At 39.3% G+C, this 15526-nt stretch overlaps 1 protein-coding gene across 4 annotated transcripts in view; it reads left to right on the top strand.

Annotated features, from left to right (window-relative positions):
* The window catches only part of SLC4A4 (solute carrier family 4 member 4), a 328200-nt gene that overhangs the window by 257724 nt on the left and 54950 nt on the right, over window positions 1-15526 (top strand). For all 4 annotated transcript variants that reach the window (XM_070395274.1, XM_070395285.1, XM_070395260.1 and 1 more), the window contains 2 exons: window positions 1548-1681; window positions 4571-4842. In XM_070395274.1, the coding sequence (XP_070251375.1) occupies window positions 1548-1681; window positions 4571-4842 (406 nt within the window). The remainder of the gene's footprint in view (window positions 1-1547; window positions 1682-4570; window positions 4843-15526) is intronic.

The raw sequence follows: 15526 nt of genomic DNA, 5'->3' as shown, positions 1-15526 counted from the left end.
TCAGATTCCCCGAGAGCCAGTCTGCTCCACTCAGAGGGATGTTTAGATTTATGTAAACACTAGAGGCCCATTGCATGAAGAGATTCGTGCAATAGGCCTTGGAGAAGGCAAGCCTCGAGGCTTCTTTGCTCCAGCTGCAGCGGAGAAGCCAAGCCTCTTCAGTCTTCAGTTGTCTTCAGTCTTCAGTCTTCGCTCGGGCCAGAGCCTTCAGTCTTCACTCCGCACCTGCATATGCAAAATAACCCTGCATCTTTGTTGGGCTAATTTGCATACTCATCCTGATTGGCTGGTGGGTGTAGCGGAGCGACGACCAGTTTGCATGTTTCTATTTTATTAGTGTAGATAAGTCATGCTTCTACAAACAAATAATTATTGTTCAGTTGAAGAGGGAAATCTTCCTAGTACCATTTTCTTTAGTATACACATAAAGTTACAGGGATCCCCTAATTCTCCCTACTATATAAATTTATTTACCACTAAATATATGTCTTTTAAAGCTGTAGAATATCTTGACTCATTTAAAAACTATTTTATCTTACGGTTTTTGTGGTTCAGATTTACCGCCTTACATAAAGGGTCTCTGTCATATTTTTATATTTAAAAATCCTCTCTTGATAGAGTACCGTCTTACATTTACAAATGGACCTTTTTACAAATAAATGTGGGCTTCTCTAACTGAAGTTTGAAATGATGAAAAATATAGGAAACAGGCCAGTTTGCTACCCTCTGAGGCATTGGTCCCAAATGATGCGACTAAGTTAGCATAATTTTGTAAGTCAGTGATGCTTTGTAGCTCATTTATCTTTGCTCTTGTTTTGCTAAAGGAAAATAATGGGTTGATTTCCAGAGATGTAACTCCAGGGAGATGTGGCCACAAAGGTTTAGCTATGATGTCCCTGCGCATTCACTTCCTCTAAGATAAAGTAAATGGAAGCTCCTGTCTAAGTTGGCAGTGGACAATGAATATGTAATAAGAATATTTTTGGAATTGATGTCTTAGAGACTGCAGGTTGGAGGGCAGTCTACTTTGTGTGTCCCCTTTGCTCCCCTCTGCACTTAAAAGCTTTCCTCTAAAAAAAATAGCATTTGTGCATAAAATGTCACTGCTTATAAGAACCAGCTATGTGCAAGGTGAAATCAGGCTAAAACACTGAAGGTCACCACAAAGACTAAAACACCGTCCAAAGGGCTACATCACTTCTCCCCACTTGGCGGGATTGTATAATGTGATTTTATGTGCAAAAGCTTCAGGTATTATTTTCCGAATGGGTCAGAGTCATCTTCCGCCTTCTGTATTCAACCACCTGTCATTTTAGTCACTTTGTTCTTTGAGCAATTCAGCCATTGGAGTAGGGAGGAATGACTAAATCGCACGCATGGTAAAATAAATGATGATACTTGTATTGGTAAGACTCTATTGTTCGTATCTGTTTGCTATGTTTGCATGGCCCTCGTAATAGCATATCAGGTGGCCTAACTTCCCTAGTGACACCAACACGAGAAGAAAAACGCCATGCATTTTAACACCTGTATTTTTTTCCTACTAGGGCGTGTTGGAGAGCTTCCTGGGCACAGCTGTCTCTGGAGCCATCTTCTGCCTCTTCGCTGGTCAGCCCCTCACTATTCTGAGCAGCACGGGGCCTGTTCTGGTTTTTGAGAGGCTTCTATTTAATTTCAGCAAGTATGTACAGACACATCTAATTGTAAATTAGGACTGTGTTACTGTAGAACATCCGTAGTCTAGATGGAGCATAAGATGGTAGTTCAGAAGACCAGAATATGGGAGTTGTAAGCCACGGAGGGTGAATGGCCCTGAGAGGTTAGGTAGTCCAATAGTCATTTTACATCTGATTCCATGAGGCCCATGCCTCTCCCATCATTGCCCCTTACCTTCTTGCTTGGGCTCCTTTGCCCTCTGACTTCCCGTTGGGTTTGGTGGAGTGTGGAGCACCCACAGAACAGGAATGAAGAGAGGTCAGGATATGTGTCTGCCTCCCCCACCTCCCTGTCTCAGCTTAGCACCCTTGCCTGGCAGTGGCTGGTCCCTTGAGTGCAGCCCCTGTAGGGCGGCTCCTACACCCTGTTTGTAGCCCTCAGCAGGGTCTATTCCTTCCTTGGCCTTTTCAAACCAGGAGGTAGGGATGGCTTCCTGATGTTGCTGGTCCCTGTAAATAGCCCATTTATTAAGTTGTTCTCAAAACCCCATTTGAAAATGACTTCTACTTCTTGCCATGACCCTAACTGACACACCAGAGATAGGAAATGTCTTGTTCAAGGTCACATGGCTCATTCATGAAAGAGGCTGGCTGCTCCAGTGGTCCTCTGCTCCTAACCTCCCTTACAGTGTTTTTAGCTACAGATATATTGTAGCACTCAGCTGAGTAATAACTAATATTTGTTGAGTGCTGACCATGTCCCAAGCATTATCTTATGTGCATTACATATACTCCCTCATTTAATTCTTGTAGCAGTCCTGTGAGGTAGGGCCGTGTTCTGCTTGATCGATGAGAAAGCTGGTGTGGAGTGGGTAAGTGGATTGATGATGGTAACATCACCAGTCGTTGGCAGGGCTGGGATATGAGTCCCTGCTTTCTAACTCCATAGCATCCAGCTCTTACAGAATCACTAGACATACTAATGGGCATGATAATTATGATATTAATATTTTCTTTTAGAAATTGACGGATCATTGTAAGAAGGAGAAAATCAAGTTAAGCAAATTATCCAAGTGGCCACATTAGCACACAAATGGGTTTGAAATAAAATTGGGTATTCCAGCCTCTTTCTAATGAACTTAATACCTTTAAGAGAGAATTGCCTTTACTGGCAGATCTCAACCCTGAAACAGATTGAAGAATTTCATAAAACTTGCTAGTCCTCCTTGTTGGAATTTCCATATTACATTATTATACATTTTTAGTATTTTAACGTTAGAAATGTCATTACTTATATTATACCTCATGGACTTAACTCATATAATATTGAAACTGTGTCCCATCAGAAATGATCACAAGATAGAGGAGGGGATGAGGACCTAAAACTAGCGGTTTGAAAACTGGGTTGAGAATATCAGCGAGGGTCTTCTGAGAATTTGAAGTTCTACATTTTAAATAATGTTGTGAGTTTTCTCTAGCTCATTATTACACATCCCTCCTCTATTATAATTCTCAGAAAGACATTGGAAAGAATTCTGTTCATGTCAGTTTATAGAAAGAGTCAAACAGTTTTTATATGTTTAAGAAAACATTGTGTGAGACAAGAGAGCTTTTGTGGAAAGATTAAACAAGCATGTACTATAAACAGGAACAAACACGCACAACCTTTGCAGGAAGATTTATTGGATGCAATGTGATCAGAGCCTTAATCTACAGAAAATGTTTGTGTCCCAGTTTACTTTAGATAATTGAAGGAGAGAGATTATTTCTTTTCACTAAGGAAGTTCCTTTCTCACTTTCCCTTCTGTTTCGTCATAATTGGTAACATAAACATAGTTCCAAGTAATTTATTTGAAAGCAGTTGTAAAGCAGCAAGAAACCTTGTAAGTCAGTGGTGGATTTAAAGCAGGGTTTCTCAAATGTTTCTTGTTGTGGCAAACCTTATTTTATTTACAGTGCTGTATCTTTACTTAAATATTATAATGACAGTGCGAATATTTTGTCTAGATGCAGAGTATTTTGTGTAGATGGATAATTCCCACAGTGTGTTTAATCAATTAGTAGTCCCATGGATACTCTATGAAAAAAGCTTCTGTGATCCTAATAAGTCTGGGAAATGCTGTATATTATATCTCCCTCTTGGCAGTTCACTTTATACTTTAGCTTACTAAGGGATCTGAGAAATCCTCCAGTAAAGAAACTGTTCTACTCTGTCTCTCCCAGACTTTCCCCAACATATTTTATAATTTTTAGAGAAATTGTTAAATTCTTGTTTTGTAGGTTCAGTGGGCTCAAACAGTAACTCTACATAATCCACAGATTTTCTCTGACATGGGATACAGGTTTTAATGCTGCCCTGAAAACTGGAGAATCATAAAAAAATGTGAACGATGTGTGCTGTCACCTTTTAAAATTAGTAACAGGATGAAGGAAAGAGCTCACAACTGTTTCCCAATTTCTGCTGCCTCTTTTGCATTATTTTTGTACATTGTATCCCAACAATACAGAAATAGATGATTGGACAAGGCCCACCCACGTTATGGAAAGAGAGATGGAAACATCTTTGAGAGAAACATCCATTGGCTGCCTCACACACGCCCCCTACTGGGGATCGAGCCCAAGACCCAGGCATGTGCCCTGACCAGAAATCTAAACATGACCTCCTGGTTTATAGGTCAATGCTCAACCACTGAGCCATGCCGGCCAAGCAAGGAATTATTTCTTTATGGTGGCATAATAATATCACTAGACCAAATCCTTAAACTTGATATTTTCTGGAAAACAAGAATGAGCTTTTATCTAGTGGCTCAATGCGATCTTGCAATGCTAGCAGTCTTTCTGCAGACATTCGGTAGTTGCATATTATTCGTTGTGGTCATTGGAGGCGGAGCCTAACCTTTGTTTCTCCTTTCCAGGGACCATGGCTTTGACTACTTGGAGTTCCGCCTTTGGATTGGCCTGTGGTCAGCCCTCCTGTGCTTCATTTTGGTAGCCACCGATGCCAGCTTCCTGGTTCAGTACTTTACTCGCTTCACCGAAGAGGGCTTCTCTTCTCTGATTAGCTTCATCTTTATCTACGATGCTTTCAAGAAGATGATCAAGCTAGCTGATTACTACCCCATCAACTCTGACTTCAAAGTGGGCTACAATACTCTCTTTTCCTGTACCTGTATGCCGCCCGACCCAGGTGAGGACATCGTGGGCAGCATTTGTGCCTGCCTTGTGGTTGGAGGAAGGTGCGGGCTTTATGTGTGCAAGCTTTCAACATGGGAACGTGATCCTCAGGAAGGGGTTCATTTTACTTTCTTTGGGAGACCATCCTGCTGAATTTGAAGTGTCATTGCCTGACATGGTATCTTAGCCATCTGATTCAATCAGGGAGTGGAATCAGGAGCTCTAGAATCTGACCATAACCAGCTCAATACTTTAAAATTAACTCCAACTGCATTAGTTGCAAGGAAACTGTGTGTGTGTGATTAGTAGTCTTATCTGATAGGTGAGGAGAGCAGGTACATACATTAACAGATATGAGAAGCAGGCAAACCTAGACCTCTGAACATCTGTCCCATATTTCACTGCTCCTTTATTGCTACAGGAACCTCTTCCTTTAAGGAAACGCTAAATAGATTGGTTTAAGCCTATAGAAGAAACAAAGGAGACACTAATCCACTTTGTATATCTGAAGCATAAAATTAAAAATAAATGCATACTGGAGTCACCTGGCAGTAAAGTAGAGCCTTAATATTCATCTCTGTTAGACAACATAAATAAGAAATGAAAAGGAAAAGAGGAAACAAAAGGAAAAAAGAAAAGAGGAATGTTCTGTTCTCAGAGAAGATTTATACTCTAGAGCCAGGAAAGACATAAAAGTAAAATTAACTTCTGGATAAGAAATATGATTCTATATATCTTAGTACTTTAATATCCATCTTTCCAAACCTGAGACCTTTTTCACAAAAAAGGTATTCAACTTGGTCTTTGAAAAATTTTCTTGCAGTAATTCATCATCATTTTATAATATAGAAAGGCGTTTGGAAAAGAGGATTCACTTAGAGAAAAGTTGCTTTACATCTGTCAGAGACAATTAAATGGTAATAGTGTTAGTGATCCCAAGTTATGCAATCAGCTACATGTTGATGCCCCTTAATGTGATATACAGTCCATGCTCTTTGGAGTATAGAACCAGAGTTACAGCAGTGTTCTGGGGGCTGTGCAAACATGTACATGAGTGTGGGGCACATTCAGAAAAGACCCTCTTAATATTTATAGGAAAACAAATATGGTCATATTATAGACTATAGTGCAAATGCTTTTGAGTTTAAAGACTAAACGAAATGCTACAGTGCTGGAATTTTGATGCGCTTGGCAGGCTGTGTCAGATTACTCCCAGGTGTTTGAGTTGTGTACCTTCATTCTTCTCTGTCACTTTGGGGAGAAGTCTTACAGGCCTGATATCATCTTGAGTGGTGAGAGAAAAGAGAACAGTATCTCTCTAAAAATGTGTCCATCAGCAACACTGATGAGAAGATAGGGCATTGTTGGGCTTTGCACTCACGGATTTTTGTTTTGTTTTGTTTAAGGAACATCAACACACATTAACACGTTGAGTGCCAAGCCTGTTTTGTCTTCCTTTCCGTTTAGCCCATGTTATCTGATTTCATCGGTAGGCTGGCGGCAAGAGACTGACAAGGTCCAAACAGAAAATATAGTGTCAGTCACCGGTGACTGACATGGCGCTTAACGTGTTAAGAGAAAACCCAGGCTTCAAAGCAAAGCAGAGAGAGTATAAAGTGGAAATATGAAAATTCAGCAGAACATGAATCACATGTAATTATGAAGGCCTATTATTGTTAAGATGTATACTGACTGGAAATATTTTATAGCTTAAAAAGTGTTTAGAAAGAATAGGTACTCAATACATGATGGATATTAGAGTCAATTAAATATGCTTCCTAGAGACACACAGATGTTAACATTACACAACTGTGTAGAGCTCTTCCCAGGAGAGAAGTGGGTAAAACTCCCAGTCATCACCCATCCTGAACTTTCAGGGGAAGTCCGGACTGTACATGTTCAAAATATTGGATCACAGACATACAGCAGGTACTCAAATAAAATCATTTTGTTCAATGTCATTTTGTTATAAATTAATGAGATGCTGTAGGAGCTTAACTCTTGTTTGTATCAGTTAGCCTACAGTAAAATTGGTTTTGTTATACATCATTTTGCCTAAAGTCACAACCTATCAACAATGTTAAGTGAGGATGTACTGTATTTAATTGTGGGATTTCAAACTCTATTTTTCATTTTTTTATTTCTCTCTATCTGTATGTATATATTTATGGAAGAGTCTATGAGCTGACTTCTTAGGCAAGTCTGAATAATCATACACCAAGATTTTCTAAAGGGCAAGTATACCACCCAGCAGTCCTGTGGTGAGAGGTGTTCATAAGGACAGATGAGGGCTTTGTCAGCACATCTGTCACAAGGAGAGCTCTGCCTGTTGTCAGCCCGGTGCCCACCTGAGGGGAATGGAAACTTGCACCCATTGTTTTAATTGGATGCTGGCAGAAAAGGTAACATGAAACCCAGGAAGGCAGACCTGAATGTGTTTTTATTATGAAAGACACAAAAAGGTTTTACATGTAATTTTCCTTCCAAGAAGGATCTTTGTTTTCTTGAAATAGTGATATTGAGGCTTAGACTGATCTGACCTTCGGCATGGCAAGTGCTGGCTGAAGTGATGATGGCTCTTCCTTTGATCTGTGTCTCCCAGGTTGTATACAAGTCAGTCCTAAATAGCTAGACAGTCCTCCTACCTCTGGTGGTACCAGCAAAGTAGGGCTGCAGGGCTTCAGAGTCAGAAAATTACACATCCCAGTCCCAGCTCGGTAATGCCCAGTGTGTGACTTTGGGGAAAGCTCATGCTCCTGAGGTAGCTTAGTCTTCCAGTTCACCTGACAAAATGGGGCTAAAAATAGAACCTACCTTATAGAATTGTTTTGAGGGGGGAAAGGAGACATTATAGAGAAGGTACTTAGGACAGTTTCTAATATGTGATAAATAATTAAATGTTAACTGCCATTATTGTTGCTGTTATTCATTAAAATTTAAGGCTCATGAGTAGCCTTTAAGTAGGATGATATAGAACAGCAGTTCTCAACCTGTGGGTCACGACCCCTTTGGCGGTTGAAGGACCCTTTCACAGGGGTCGCCTAAGACCATCCTGCATATCAGATATTTACATTACAATTCATAACAGTAGCAACATTACAGTTATGAAGTAGCAATGAAAATAATTTTATGGTTAGATCACAATATGAGGAACTGTATTTAAAGGGCCAGAAGGTTGAGAACCACTGATATAGAACAAAGAAATCAGTTTTACTCATTAACCCTTCTGAGCAAATATTCTTGGGCAGTTGGCCCATTCTACAATAGGACTGTTGGTGGCACTCCTGTATTTTTAGAGTCATCCAGATGAGTGGCACTCATGGCAGACGTGCTCATGAATGCGAGGATTACATAAACCTATGGAGTTGGAATATGTTTCTGGTTTGGAAAAAAAGCAAATGGCTCTTTGCATTTTTGTGACAGTCCATGCTTTACAAAACCCCTTAAGATTAATGATAGTGTATTTCTCCAAAAGTCTTAGTATGTATTTATAGCAAATTGCAAAAATCCACCATAAATTTAGTACTTCATGATAGCAAACTGAAAAACGATAGCAAGAGAATAATGCAGTTTCATGTACAGCTAGAGTAAGTATTCTAAAAACAACAAAAGACTGGTCTTTCATCACAACATGCCCTCCGACTAAAAGAATTCAATCAATGAGTCAATAATATTTAAACTGGCGGGTGACTTGTTTTCCAACATGGGGGCAATATGTAACAATGAACCAAGAGCTGCACAGATGTAGCCGTGATCCTGCAAACTGAGAAATGATTTTACAGGAGGAAAATAGGAGTCATTTAATCACTAAGAAAACTCTACTCATGGCCACAATAATAATGTGAGTTTGTGTGTGATCTTTCTTGTTCTCACTTGGCTTCTCTAAAATTTCATCACTTTCTGAGTTCCTTTTTCTTTTTAAAATTTATTTCTTAAAGTCTCTATAATAATAAAAGCATAACATGCTAATTAGACTGGACATCCTTCTGGATGAAGCCAGGACTGCAAGGGAAGCCCGGGTCCCGGGTGCCAGAGGGAAGCCGGTGCCGGCAGCCGGGGAAAGAAAGGCCTATTCTAGCACGAATTTCGTGCATCAGGCCTCTAGTAGTTAGTATACAATCTTATGTTGGCTATATTATGTTTCAAGTGTATCATATAGTGATTCTGCTTCTTTATGCCCTACAATGTGACCACATCACTAATTCTAGTAATCATGTGTCACCTTGTAAACTTACCACAATATTATTCACTCTATTCCCCTTTCCCTTTGACTATAGTCACCCGTCCCCCATCCCTTCCTCTGGTAATCATCCCTTTGGTCTCTGTTACTATGAGTCTATTTTTGTTTTGTTTGATTGTTTTTAGATTCCACATGTAGGTGAAAACACACATATTTGTCTTTCTCTGCCTGACTTATTTCACTTAGCATAATACCCTCTATATCTATCTGAGCTTCCTTTTCTTAATGTACCCTTTTCTCCCTTCCTCTCACCCCATCCATTGCTCAGTAACCCAGGTTGTTTACCCAGGTTCTCATTTACAGAAGTACTAAGGAAGCTCAGTTGCAAGTACTAAAAGGAAAATTGGCCATGAAGTTTGACCTATCAGTCAAGTGGATGGTTTTTGTATTAAAATTTCCTTTTCTCAGACATGGGATAGCTATTAGTTAATATAGAGGCAATAGGTGTTCTGTTACCCACTTTTTCTTGATAGTTACATAGCAGAGGTGTATGAGAAAGAAGCTGATTTAGTTCAAAAGCCAAAAGTGAAAACAGAAAGTATCTAATTGAAGGACAAGTCACAATATCTTATTTCATCACCAACATCACAATTTAGAAAATCGCTACTGTAAAAAAGTGTAAACAATATGTGCTTTGGTGTAAAAGAAACTGAGTTTGAATTTAAGCTCTGACGAGCAGTTTGACTTTGGGCTATGCCAATTACCTAATCTCTTTGTTTGATAATCTGTGAGCTGGGTTAGTAATTGGACTTTCTCTAGCAGTGGTTCTCAACCTTCCTAATGCCGCGACCCTTTAATACAGTTCCTCATGTTGTGGTGACCCCCAACCATAAAATTATTTTTGTTGCTACTTCATAACTGTAACTTTGCTACTGTTATGAATCATAATGTAAATATCTGATATGCTATATGTGTTTTTCGATGGTCGTGACCCACAGGTTGAGAACCGCTGTTTAGAGGTTACTAAAAGGATTAAATGAAATGCCATATATAAAATTGTTTGGCACCTAACAGGTACTGCGTAAAAATTTGTGTGTTGTTTTTTTTTTTTTAAATTTCTCATCACCCCACAAAAAATGCCCCAGACAATTTGTATTCATGTACAGGGGTTCAAACCTTTTATTTTTCCTGAAAATTTCCTAGCAAGAAATACTAACTAAGCTTCTATGGGAAGCCTATAAAAAATTAGCAACTAATATGCTGTGGTAGATAAATGTGAAACATTGAAGCCATATTTTAAAAAAAAATGTTAAGGCATCTAATATCATAATTAGATATTCCACTGGATCTCAAGACTACGAAAGTGTTAGCAAGCATGCATACAGCATACAGTCATATAGAAGAAGGCTTTAAAGTCCTAGGGGTGAGATGGTCAGCTCTGCTAAGAGGAATCTAATTCATTCAAAAACATGAAAGTTAGCCCTGGCCGGGTAGTTCAATTGGTTGGAGCATCATCCCATATACCCAACGTCACGGGTTCGCTTCCCGGTCAGGGCACATACTTAGGTACCTAAGTTGCTGGTTGATCCTCGGTTAGGGTGCCTACGAGAGGCGACAGATTGATGGTGAGGATTTTTTTTTTAAATTTTGTTTTATTGCTTAAAGTATTACAAAGAGTAGTATATATGTCTCCTTTTTTTTTTGATGGTGAGGATTTTAAAAGCAAACTATACATTTTTAAAACAACAACAATAACAAAAACAAAAAAAACAAAAAAAAATATAAAATAATAAAAAGCAAACAAATAAAACATAAATGTCGGAATTTTGTGAACAGGACATGGATTTTCTTTACCCTTTTTCCTTTCCCTTCTGTCATCAAAAAATATTTACTGGGGGTCTATTTCATTGTTTTTTTTAAGAATTGTGCTACTTGCAATGAAGTAGAATACATATCCTCCCCCCACATATATATGTACAAATATTGCTTATTATAAAACATGTTGTTTTAAAATAGTATTAGTTACTAATGGATGAACAAGGTTGGATTTTTCATTTGACCCAGACATTAGAAATAAATGTCACTCCAGTACCTGTGTTCATTTACCTAATGGGCCAAGGTGTCTATACACTCACGGGCATGTTAATATTTTGGAAAGGGTCAAAATAACTATTCTGACCAGGTGTTGGTTTTGTATCTGGAGGGGAAAGAAGCTTGGTAAAAATGATAAGCCAATTAGAAAAGCAAGAAGAAATCGCCTCAAGGTAACAGACACTATGCTGTATTGTTAATAGGAGGGATATATTTTATTGATTCATTGTTGGCTGTCCTGGGGAGAACATGCTTAATAATGGATGAATGAGATGAATAAAGCCTTTCTCGGGCACCCAGTGCACCATTGGCCCTAGGATCTCTAGTAAATGATGGCCTTTTCCCTGGTGTGAAACTGTAAGACCAAGTCAAGTGATTGCAACTAGCCATGGCTTTCATTTCCATACTTCTGTTTTATTCACAGCATGAGGAGGCTTCCAGATGCCCTATGATGGTTGTCACTGGAGTGGAATTTCATTACCATTTCTTTCTATATAATTTTTCTATTATCTTAATAAATGCTACCCATCAATATGTTATAACCATTAAAAAGAACTGCTGGACCACGTCTCCTGGGGTCCCGTATTATAGTCAATATGTATTTCATAATTAGAAAGCCCATTAAAAGAAAATTAGGAAATAAAAGCTAATCCTAACTTATCTTCCGTGACCTGCATCATACTCTATGTAATTTTTTTTTATTATGTGTCATTCCCTCTTTGGATTATAAAGTAGGTATAAACCATAGACTGATGGTTAAAGGGGAAGCCCTAGGCCCTCTGGTGCAGCATTGCTCAGGCTTCTGTTTGCAAGGACGCTGCACCCACACCGCTCACATTTTACCATTCCTGGTAATAGAGTCTTTTAAGAAAAGCAAAGATATTTGAAGGACCCATGGTTTTAGCTTCCTTTTACTGTCCCAACCTATCTTTCAGCACTTTCTGTACATGCTTGCAGCAGGAACCAGAAAAGGAAAAGCAATGAATTTGGATAATCACCAGACATGGAATTTCTCTAGCTTAGGGTTGGTATAAAACACAGATGTTAAAAACATACCCCTGAATAATGTCTCTTCATATGCTAAAGGTAAGGTAAGTGAATATGAAAGAGAAGTTTTTGTGAAAATACTTCTATAAGTTTTGTGGCTAAACATATCCAGCTTAATACGGGTAGCAGCTCAGCTCTTTGACGACCAGTGCAGGATCACAGTGAACATGGGAAAGCGTCCATGCCCCAAGCGGGTCATAACCTGAACTTGCCTGAATATGGTGAAAATCTCAAGCATCAGGCCTGGTAAATGATACATAGGAAAACAAAAAGGATAATAACAAGAAAGAGTGAAGAAAAACTTTCTATTAATTCTGTTTTAAGATTAAAGGGTGAGATACTGGCAGGTAATTTCCCTGAGAGCTACTTCTCTCAGAGTTTCCCTCATTTGCCTTGTCATCCCTACAAAAGCCACTTTGCTTTTTTATTGATCTAGAAATTGAAAGCATAAATATTTGACTTTCTCCAGAGGCACATGTGTGCTCCAATTTTCCAGGGCCCTTAAAGAAAGCTGATATGACCAGGTAGGCAAGGAGCTTATTCAGTTTTATTCTGTATCTATTTTCCAGTTACTGAATTCCCTAAAGATGTTGCTGAAATAGAATGGGCTAAAACATTAAAGTTTTATTGTCATGACGAATACTCTTAAATGTATTCTGATTCAGAGCAGGTTAGTCAGTTTCACATGATTGTAACCCCACAAGCTATGCGGAGGGTATAGTTTCAGATTTGGTTGACTTTTTTGAAGCACCCTCCCAATACCAGCCATTTTACTAGAGGATTTCCATAAACTACATTTTAATATATGTACTATAATACATATGCATTTAATTATCACATAAATTTGGGAGTTAGCTGACATTCTCTCCAGGGATATAATTCTGCTTTCTCCAGGTCATACTAGTAAAGCTAGTAATAATCTTAGCTACCATTTATTTAGCTCTTACCTGGTACTGGACCCTGTGCTAACACTTATGCCTACAATGTCTTATTTAATCCACACAGTAACCTTCTGAGGTAGATAGTTCTAAATCCAATTTCACAAATGAGGGATTTGTAGTCAAGATGAGTGACGTAACTTCCTCCAGATTATGTGGCGAGGGAGTTTGGAGACCCTGTGCTTCTGAAGGTAGCGGGGCCAGAATTTCAGCCCAGTTCTCCCAGTGTCCCTTTCTCTCCATTGTGATGTGGTGGTACATCAAAGCAGACAGATCTGCCTCAGGGGCCAGTTGTTGCTCGTACTTGACCTCGTGGTCTTAAGTGAGCTTTTGCGTGTGCTCCTGATGGTACAGTTCCTGCTGATGTGTAAAGCAGAGGAGTCACGGGGTGGTTCCTGGTGCCAGGTTACTAGAGGATAAAGAAGGACAGCATTAAGCAGTGCAGTTGATAGTCCCTCTGCAGAAGGTATACTAGCAAGGACACATGGATGTGTCCACGGATAGCTCCTACAGCCCGTTCTTTCTCTAGATCTCTCATGAAACTTAAAGAAAGGAAAGCCAGCTAAAGAGTGCAAACTCACAGACACGGGTTTAAATGTCTCTTACTGACCACGTTCATTCCCCTGTTCCAGAGGATCAGCTAGAATTTGATACGTGGGAAGGAGGATCAGGAAGTGAAAATCCAAGTAACATAAAACGATCAACCTGCGGAAACTCCCTGAAACCAAGTGTTGGGCACAGACTGTCCCGGTAACAAGCGGCTGATTCTAAATGAGCCAGGCTCTTAGGGCAAAGACTTCCTTTGCTTCATAAGCCCCGGTGCTCAGCAAATAGTGAGGACAGGCCGAGTGCAGTGTATTTTGGCTTTTCCATTTGACCTTTCCAGAATCCTAATTAAGGATATTGCAAATTCTACATAAACAGACCATTCTGCAGTTGGTTGCCAAAATATTTGCATCGTATGTGTATCATGTATCAAATTCTAGATTCAAACGGTGACCAATGGCTCTTGTAGACCAAGCTCCCAATTGGAATTAGTCATTTTTTCTTCTGTGAGCTTAAATAAATTAACTTTTAATCTTATTTATGGGCTCTACCATATTCTGCCAATATATATTTGTGGAAGCGCTTGTTTACATATTTCTTTTAAAGTCTTTCTCTTGAAGCAGCTGCTTATTAAAATAAGTATGAAGAGTTGATATTTTTTTACTGTCCTTTTGATACTGGTCTTTTGGTGTTTTGAGAGCCTATGTACTTTATTTAGGAGCTTGACTCCGAGGAAAACTAAAAAGATAAAAGGAATTTTATGAACAGCATTGACGTGTCCCCAAAACTTAAGAGCAGTTGCTAAAAGTTCAGACTGGAATCCCATTTTAGTTTCCTCATGGTCTTCATTACCTGTCATTCATTTCACACATGGAAAGCATTGACTGTCTTTCCCCCTCCCTCCCAGCTCCTTGTTTTTATGCAGAGAGGTGTGTTGCGAAAAGACCTTCACTGCTTTGTGCAGGAAGCTCATAAAATTGCATTAAAGAACCTGGCTCAGGACCAGCGGCTTCCCAGGCCCCATCTAAGTAGTGCCTGTGGTTGCACATATGCTGTTTTCTTCCCAACACTCAGACATTTCAGTTCCAGTCAAGATTCACATCATCTAACACTAGCAACTGCTCTCCCACCTTGCATTCTGTGGCCACCTGCATCATCTTGATTTTGATAGTTAGAAATGCTGGGTAGGAAAAGAAAGAATGCTGAGCAGGTTTGGGTACCAACTCTACTTTGGATTGACCCTGTAACCCTGGGCAAGAACCCTGGCCGAGCGTGGTCTAGAGTCCCACTCAACACAAAGGGGGTATAAAAGTATTCCTGCTCGATGGGCTTGTGTGTTTTTAAGTGAACAAATGGAGTAATGTGAGAAATGTGCTTCAAGCCTTTAGAACAAAATGGTGACAAAAATCTAGGTTTTGTGAAAGATAATTTGCTAACATCGTTCTTTTGGGAGTGGATGCATGTTTGGTTGTATCGCTTGGGCCAAGCATCCTTTCACCTGTTTTGATTCTTTCTGTGACCTGTAATGAAACAGAACATTCTAGTAAGCAAACAGTTTGTATGCGTGCTTGTTTTACAGAAGAAATGGGAACGCTTGGCAGCAACCAGCTTTAGGTTAAAAATGTAACAGTTCCAGAGCTTTCAAAGATCAGAATGGACTTTCAAACTGAGAAGAACTAGGACTTAAGCTAAATATCTTCCCTCTTTTTATTTCTTTCCTTACTTCCTTTGTTTGCCTTTATCTGCTCTCATTCATTTGTGACTACAAATTAAATGGCTCCTTTCCTAGCTTCTTTTATTGACTGTAAACAAATATTTTTCAGCCTTATTGAAGTATAATTGACAAAAACAATTTTAATATACTTAAAGTGTACAACAGGATGATTTCATTTACA

This window comes from Myotis yumanensis, unplaced genomic scaffold (assembly GCF_028538775.1).
Source record: "Myotis yumanensis isolate MYYU_CA2020_CCGP unplaced genomic scaffold, mMyoYum1.0.hap1 SCAF_1, whole genome shotgun sequence".
In the NCBI taxonomy this organism is placed as follows: domain Eukaryota; kingdom Metazoa; phylum Chordata; class Mammalia; order Chiroptera; family Vespertilionidae; genus Myotis; species Myotis yumanensis.
The sequence above is the reverse complement of the archived record's forward strand: the minus strand, read 5'-3'. Positions and strand labels throughout refer to the sequence as shown.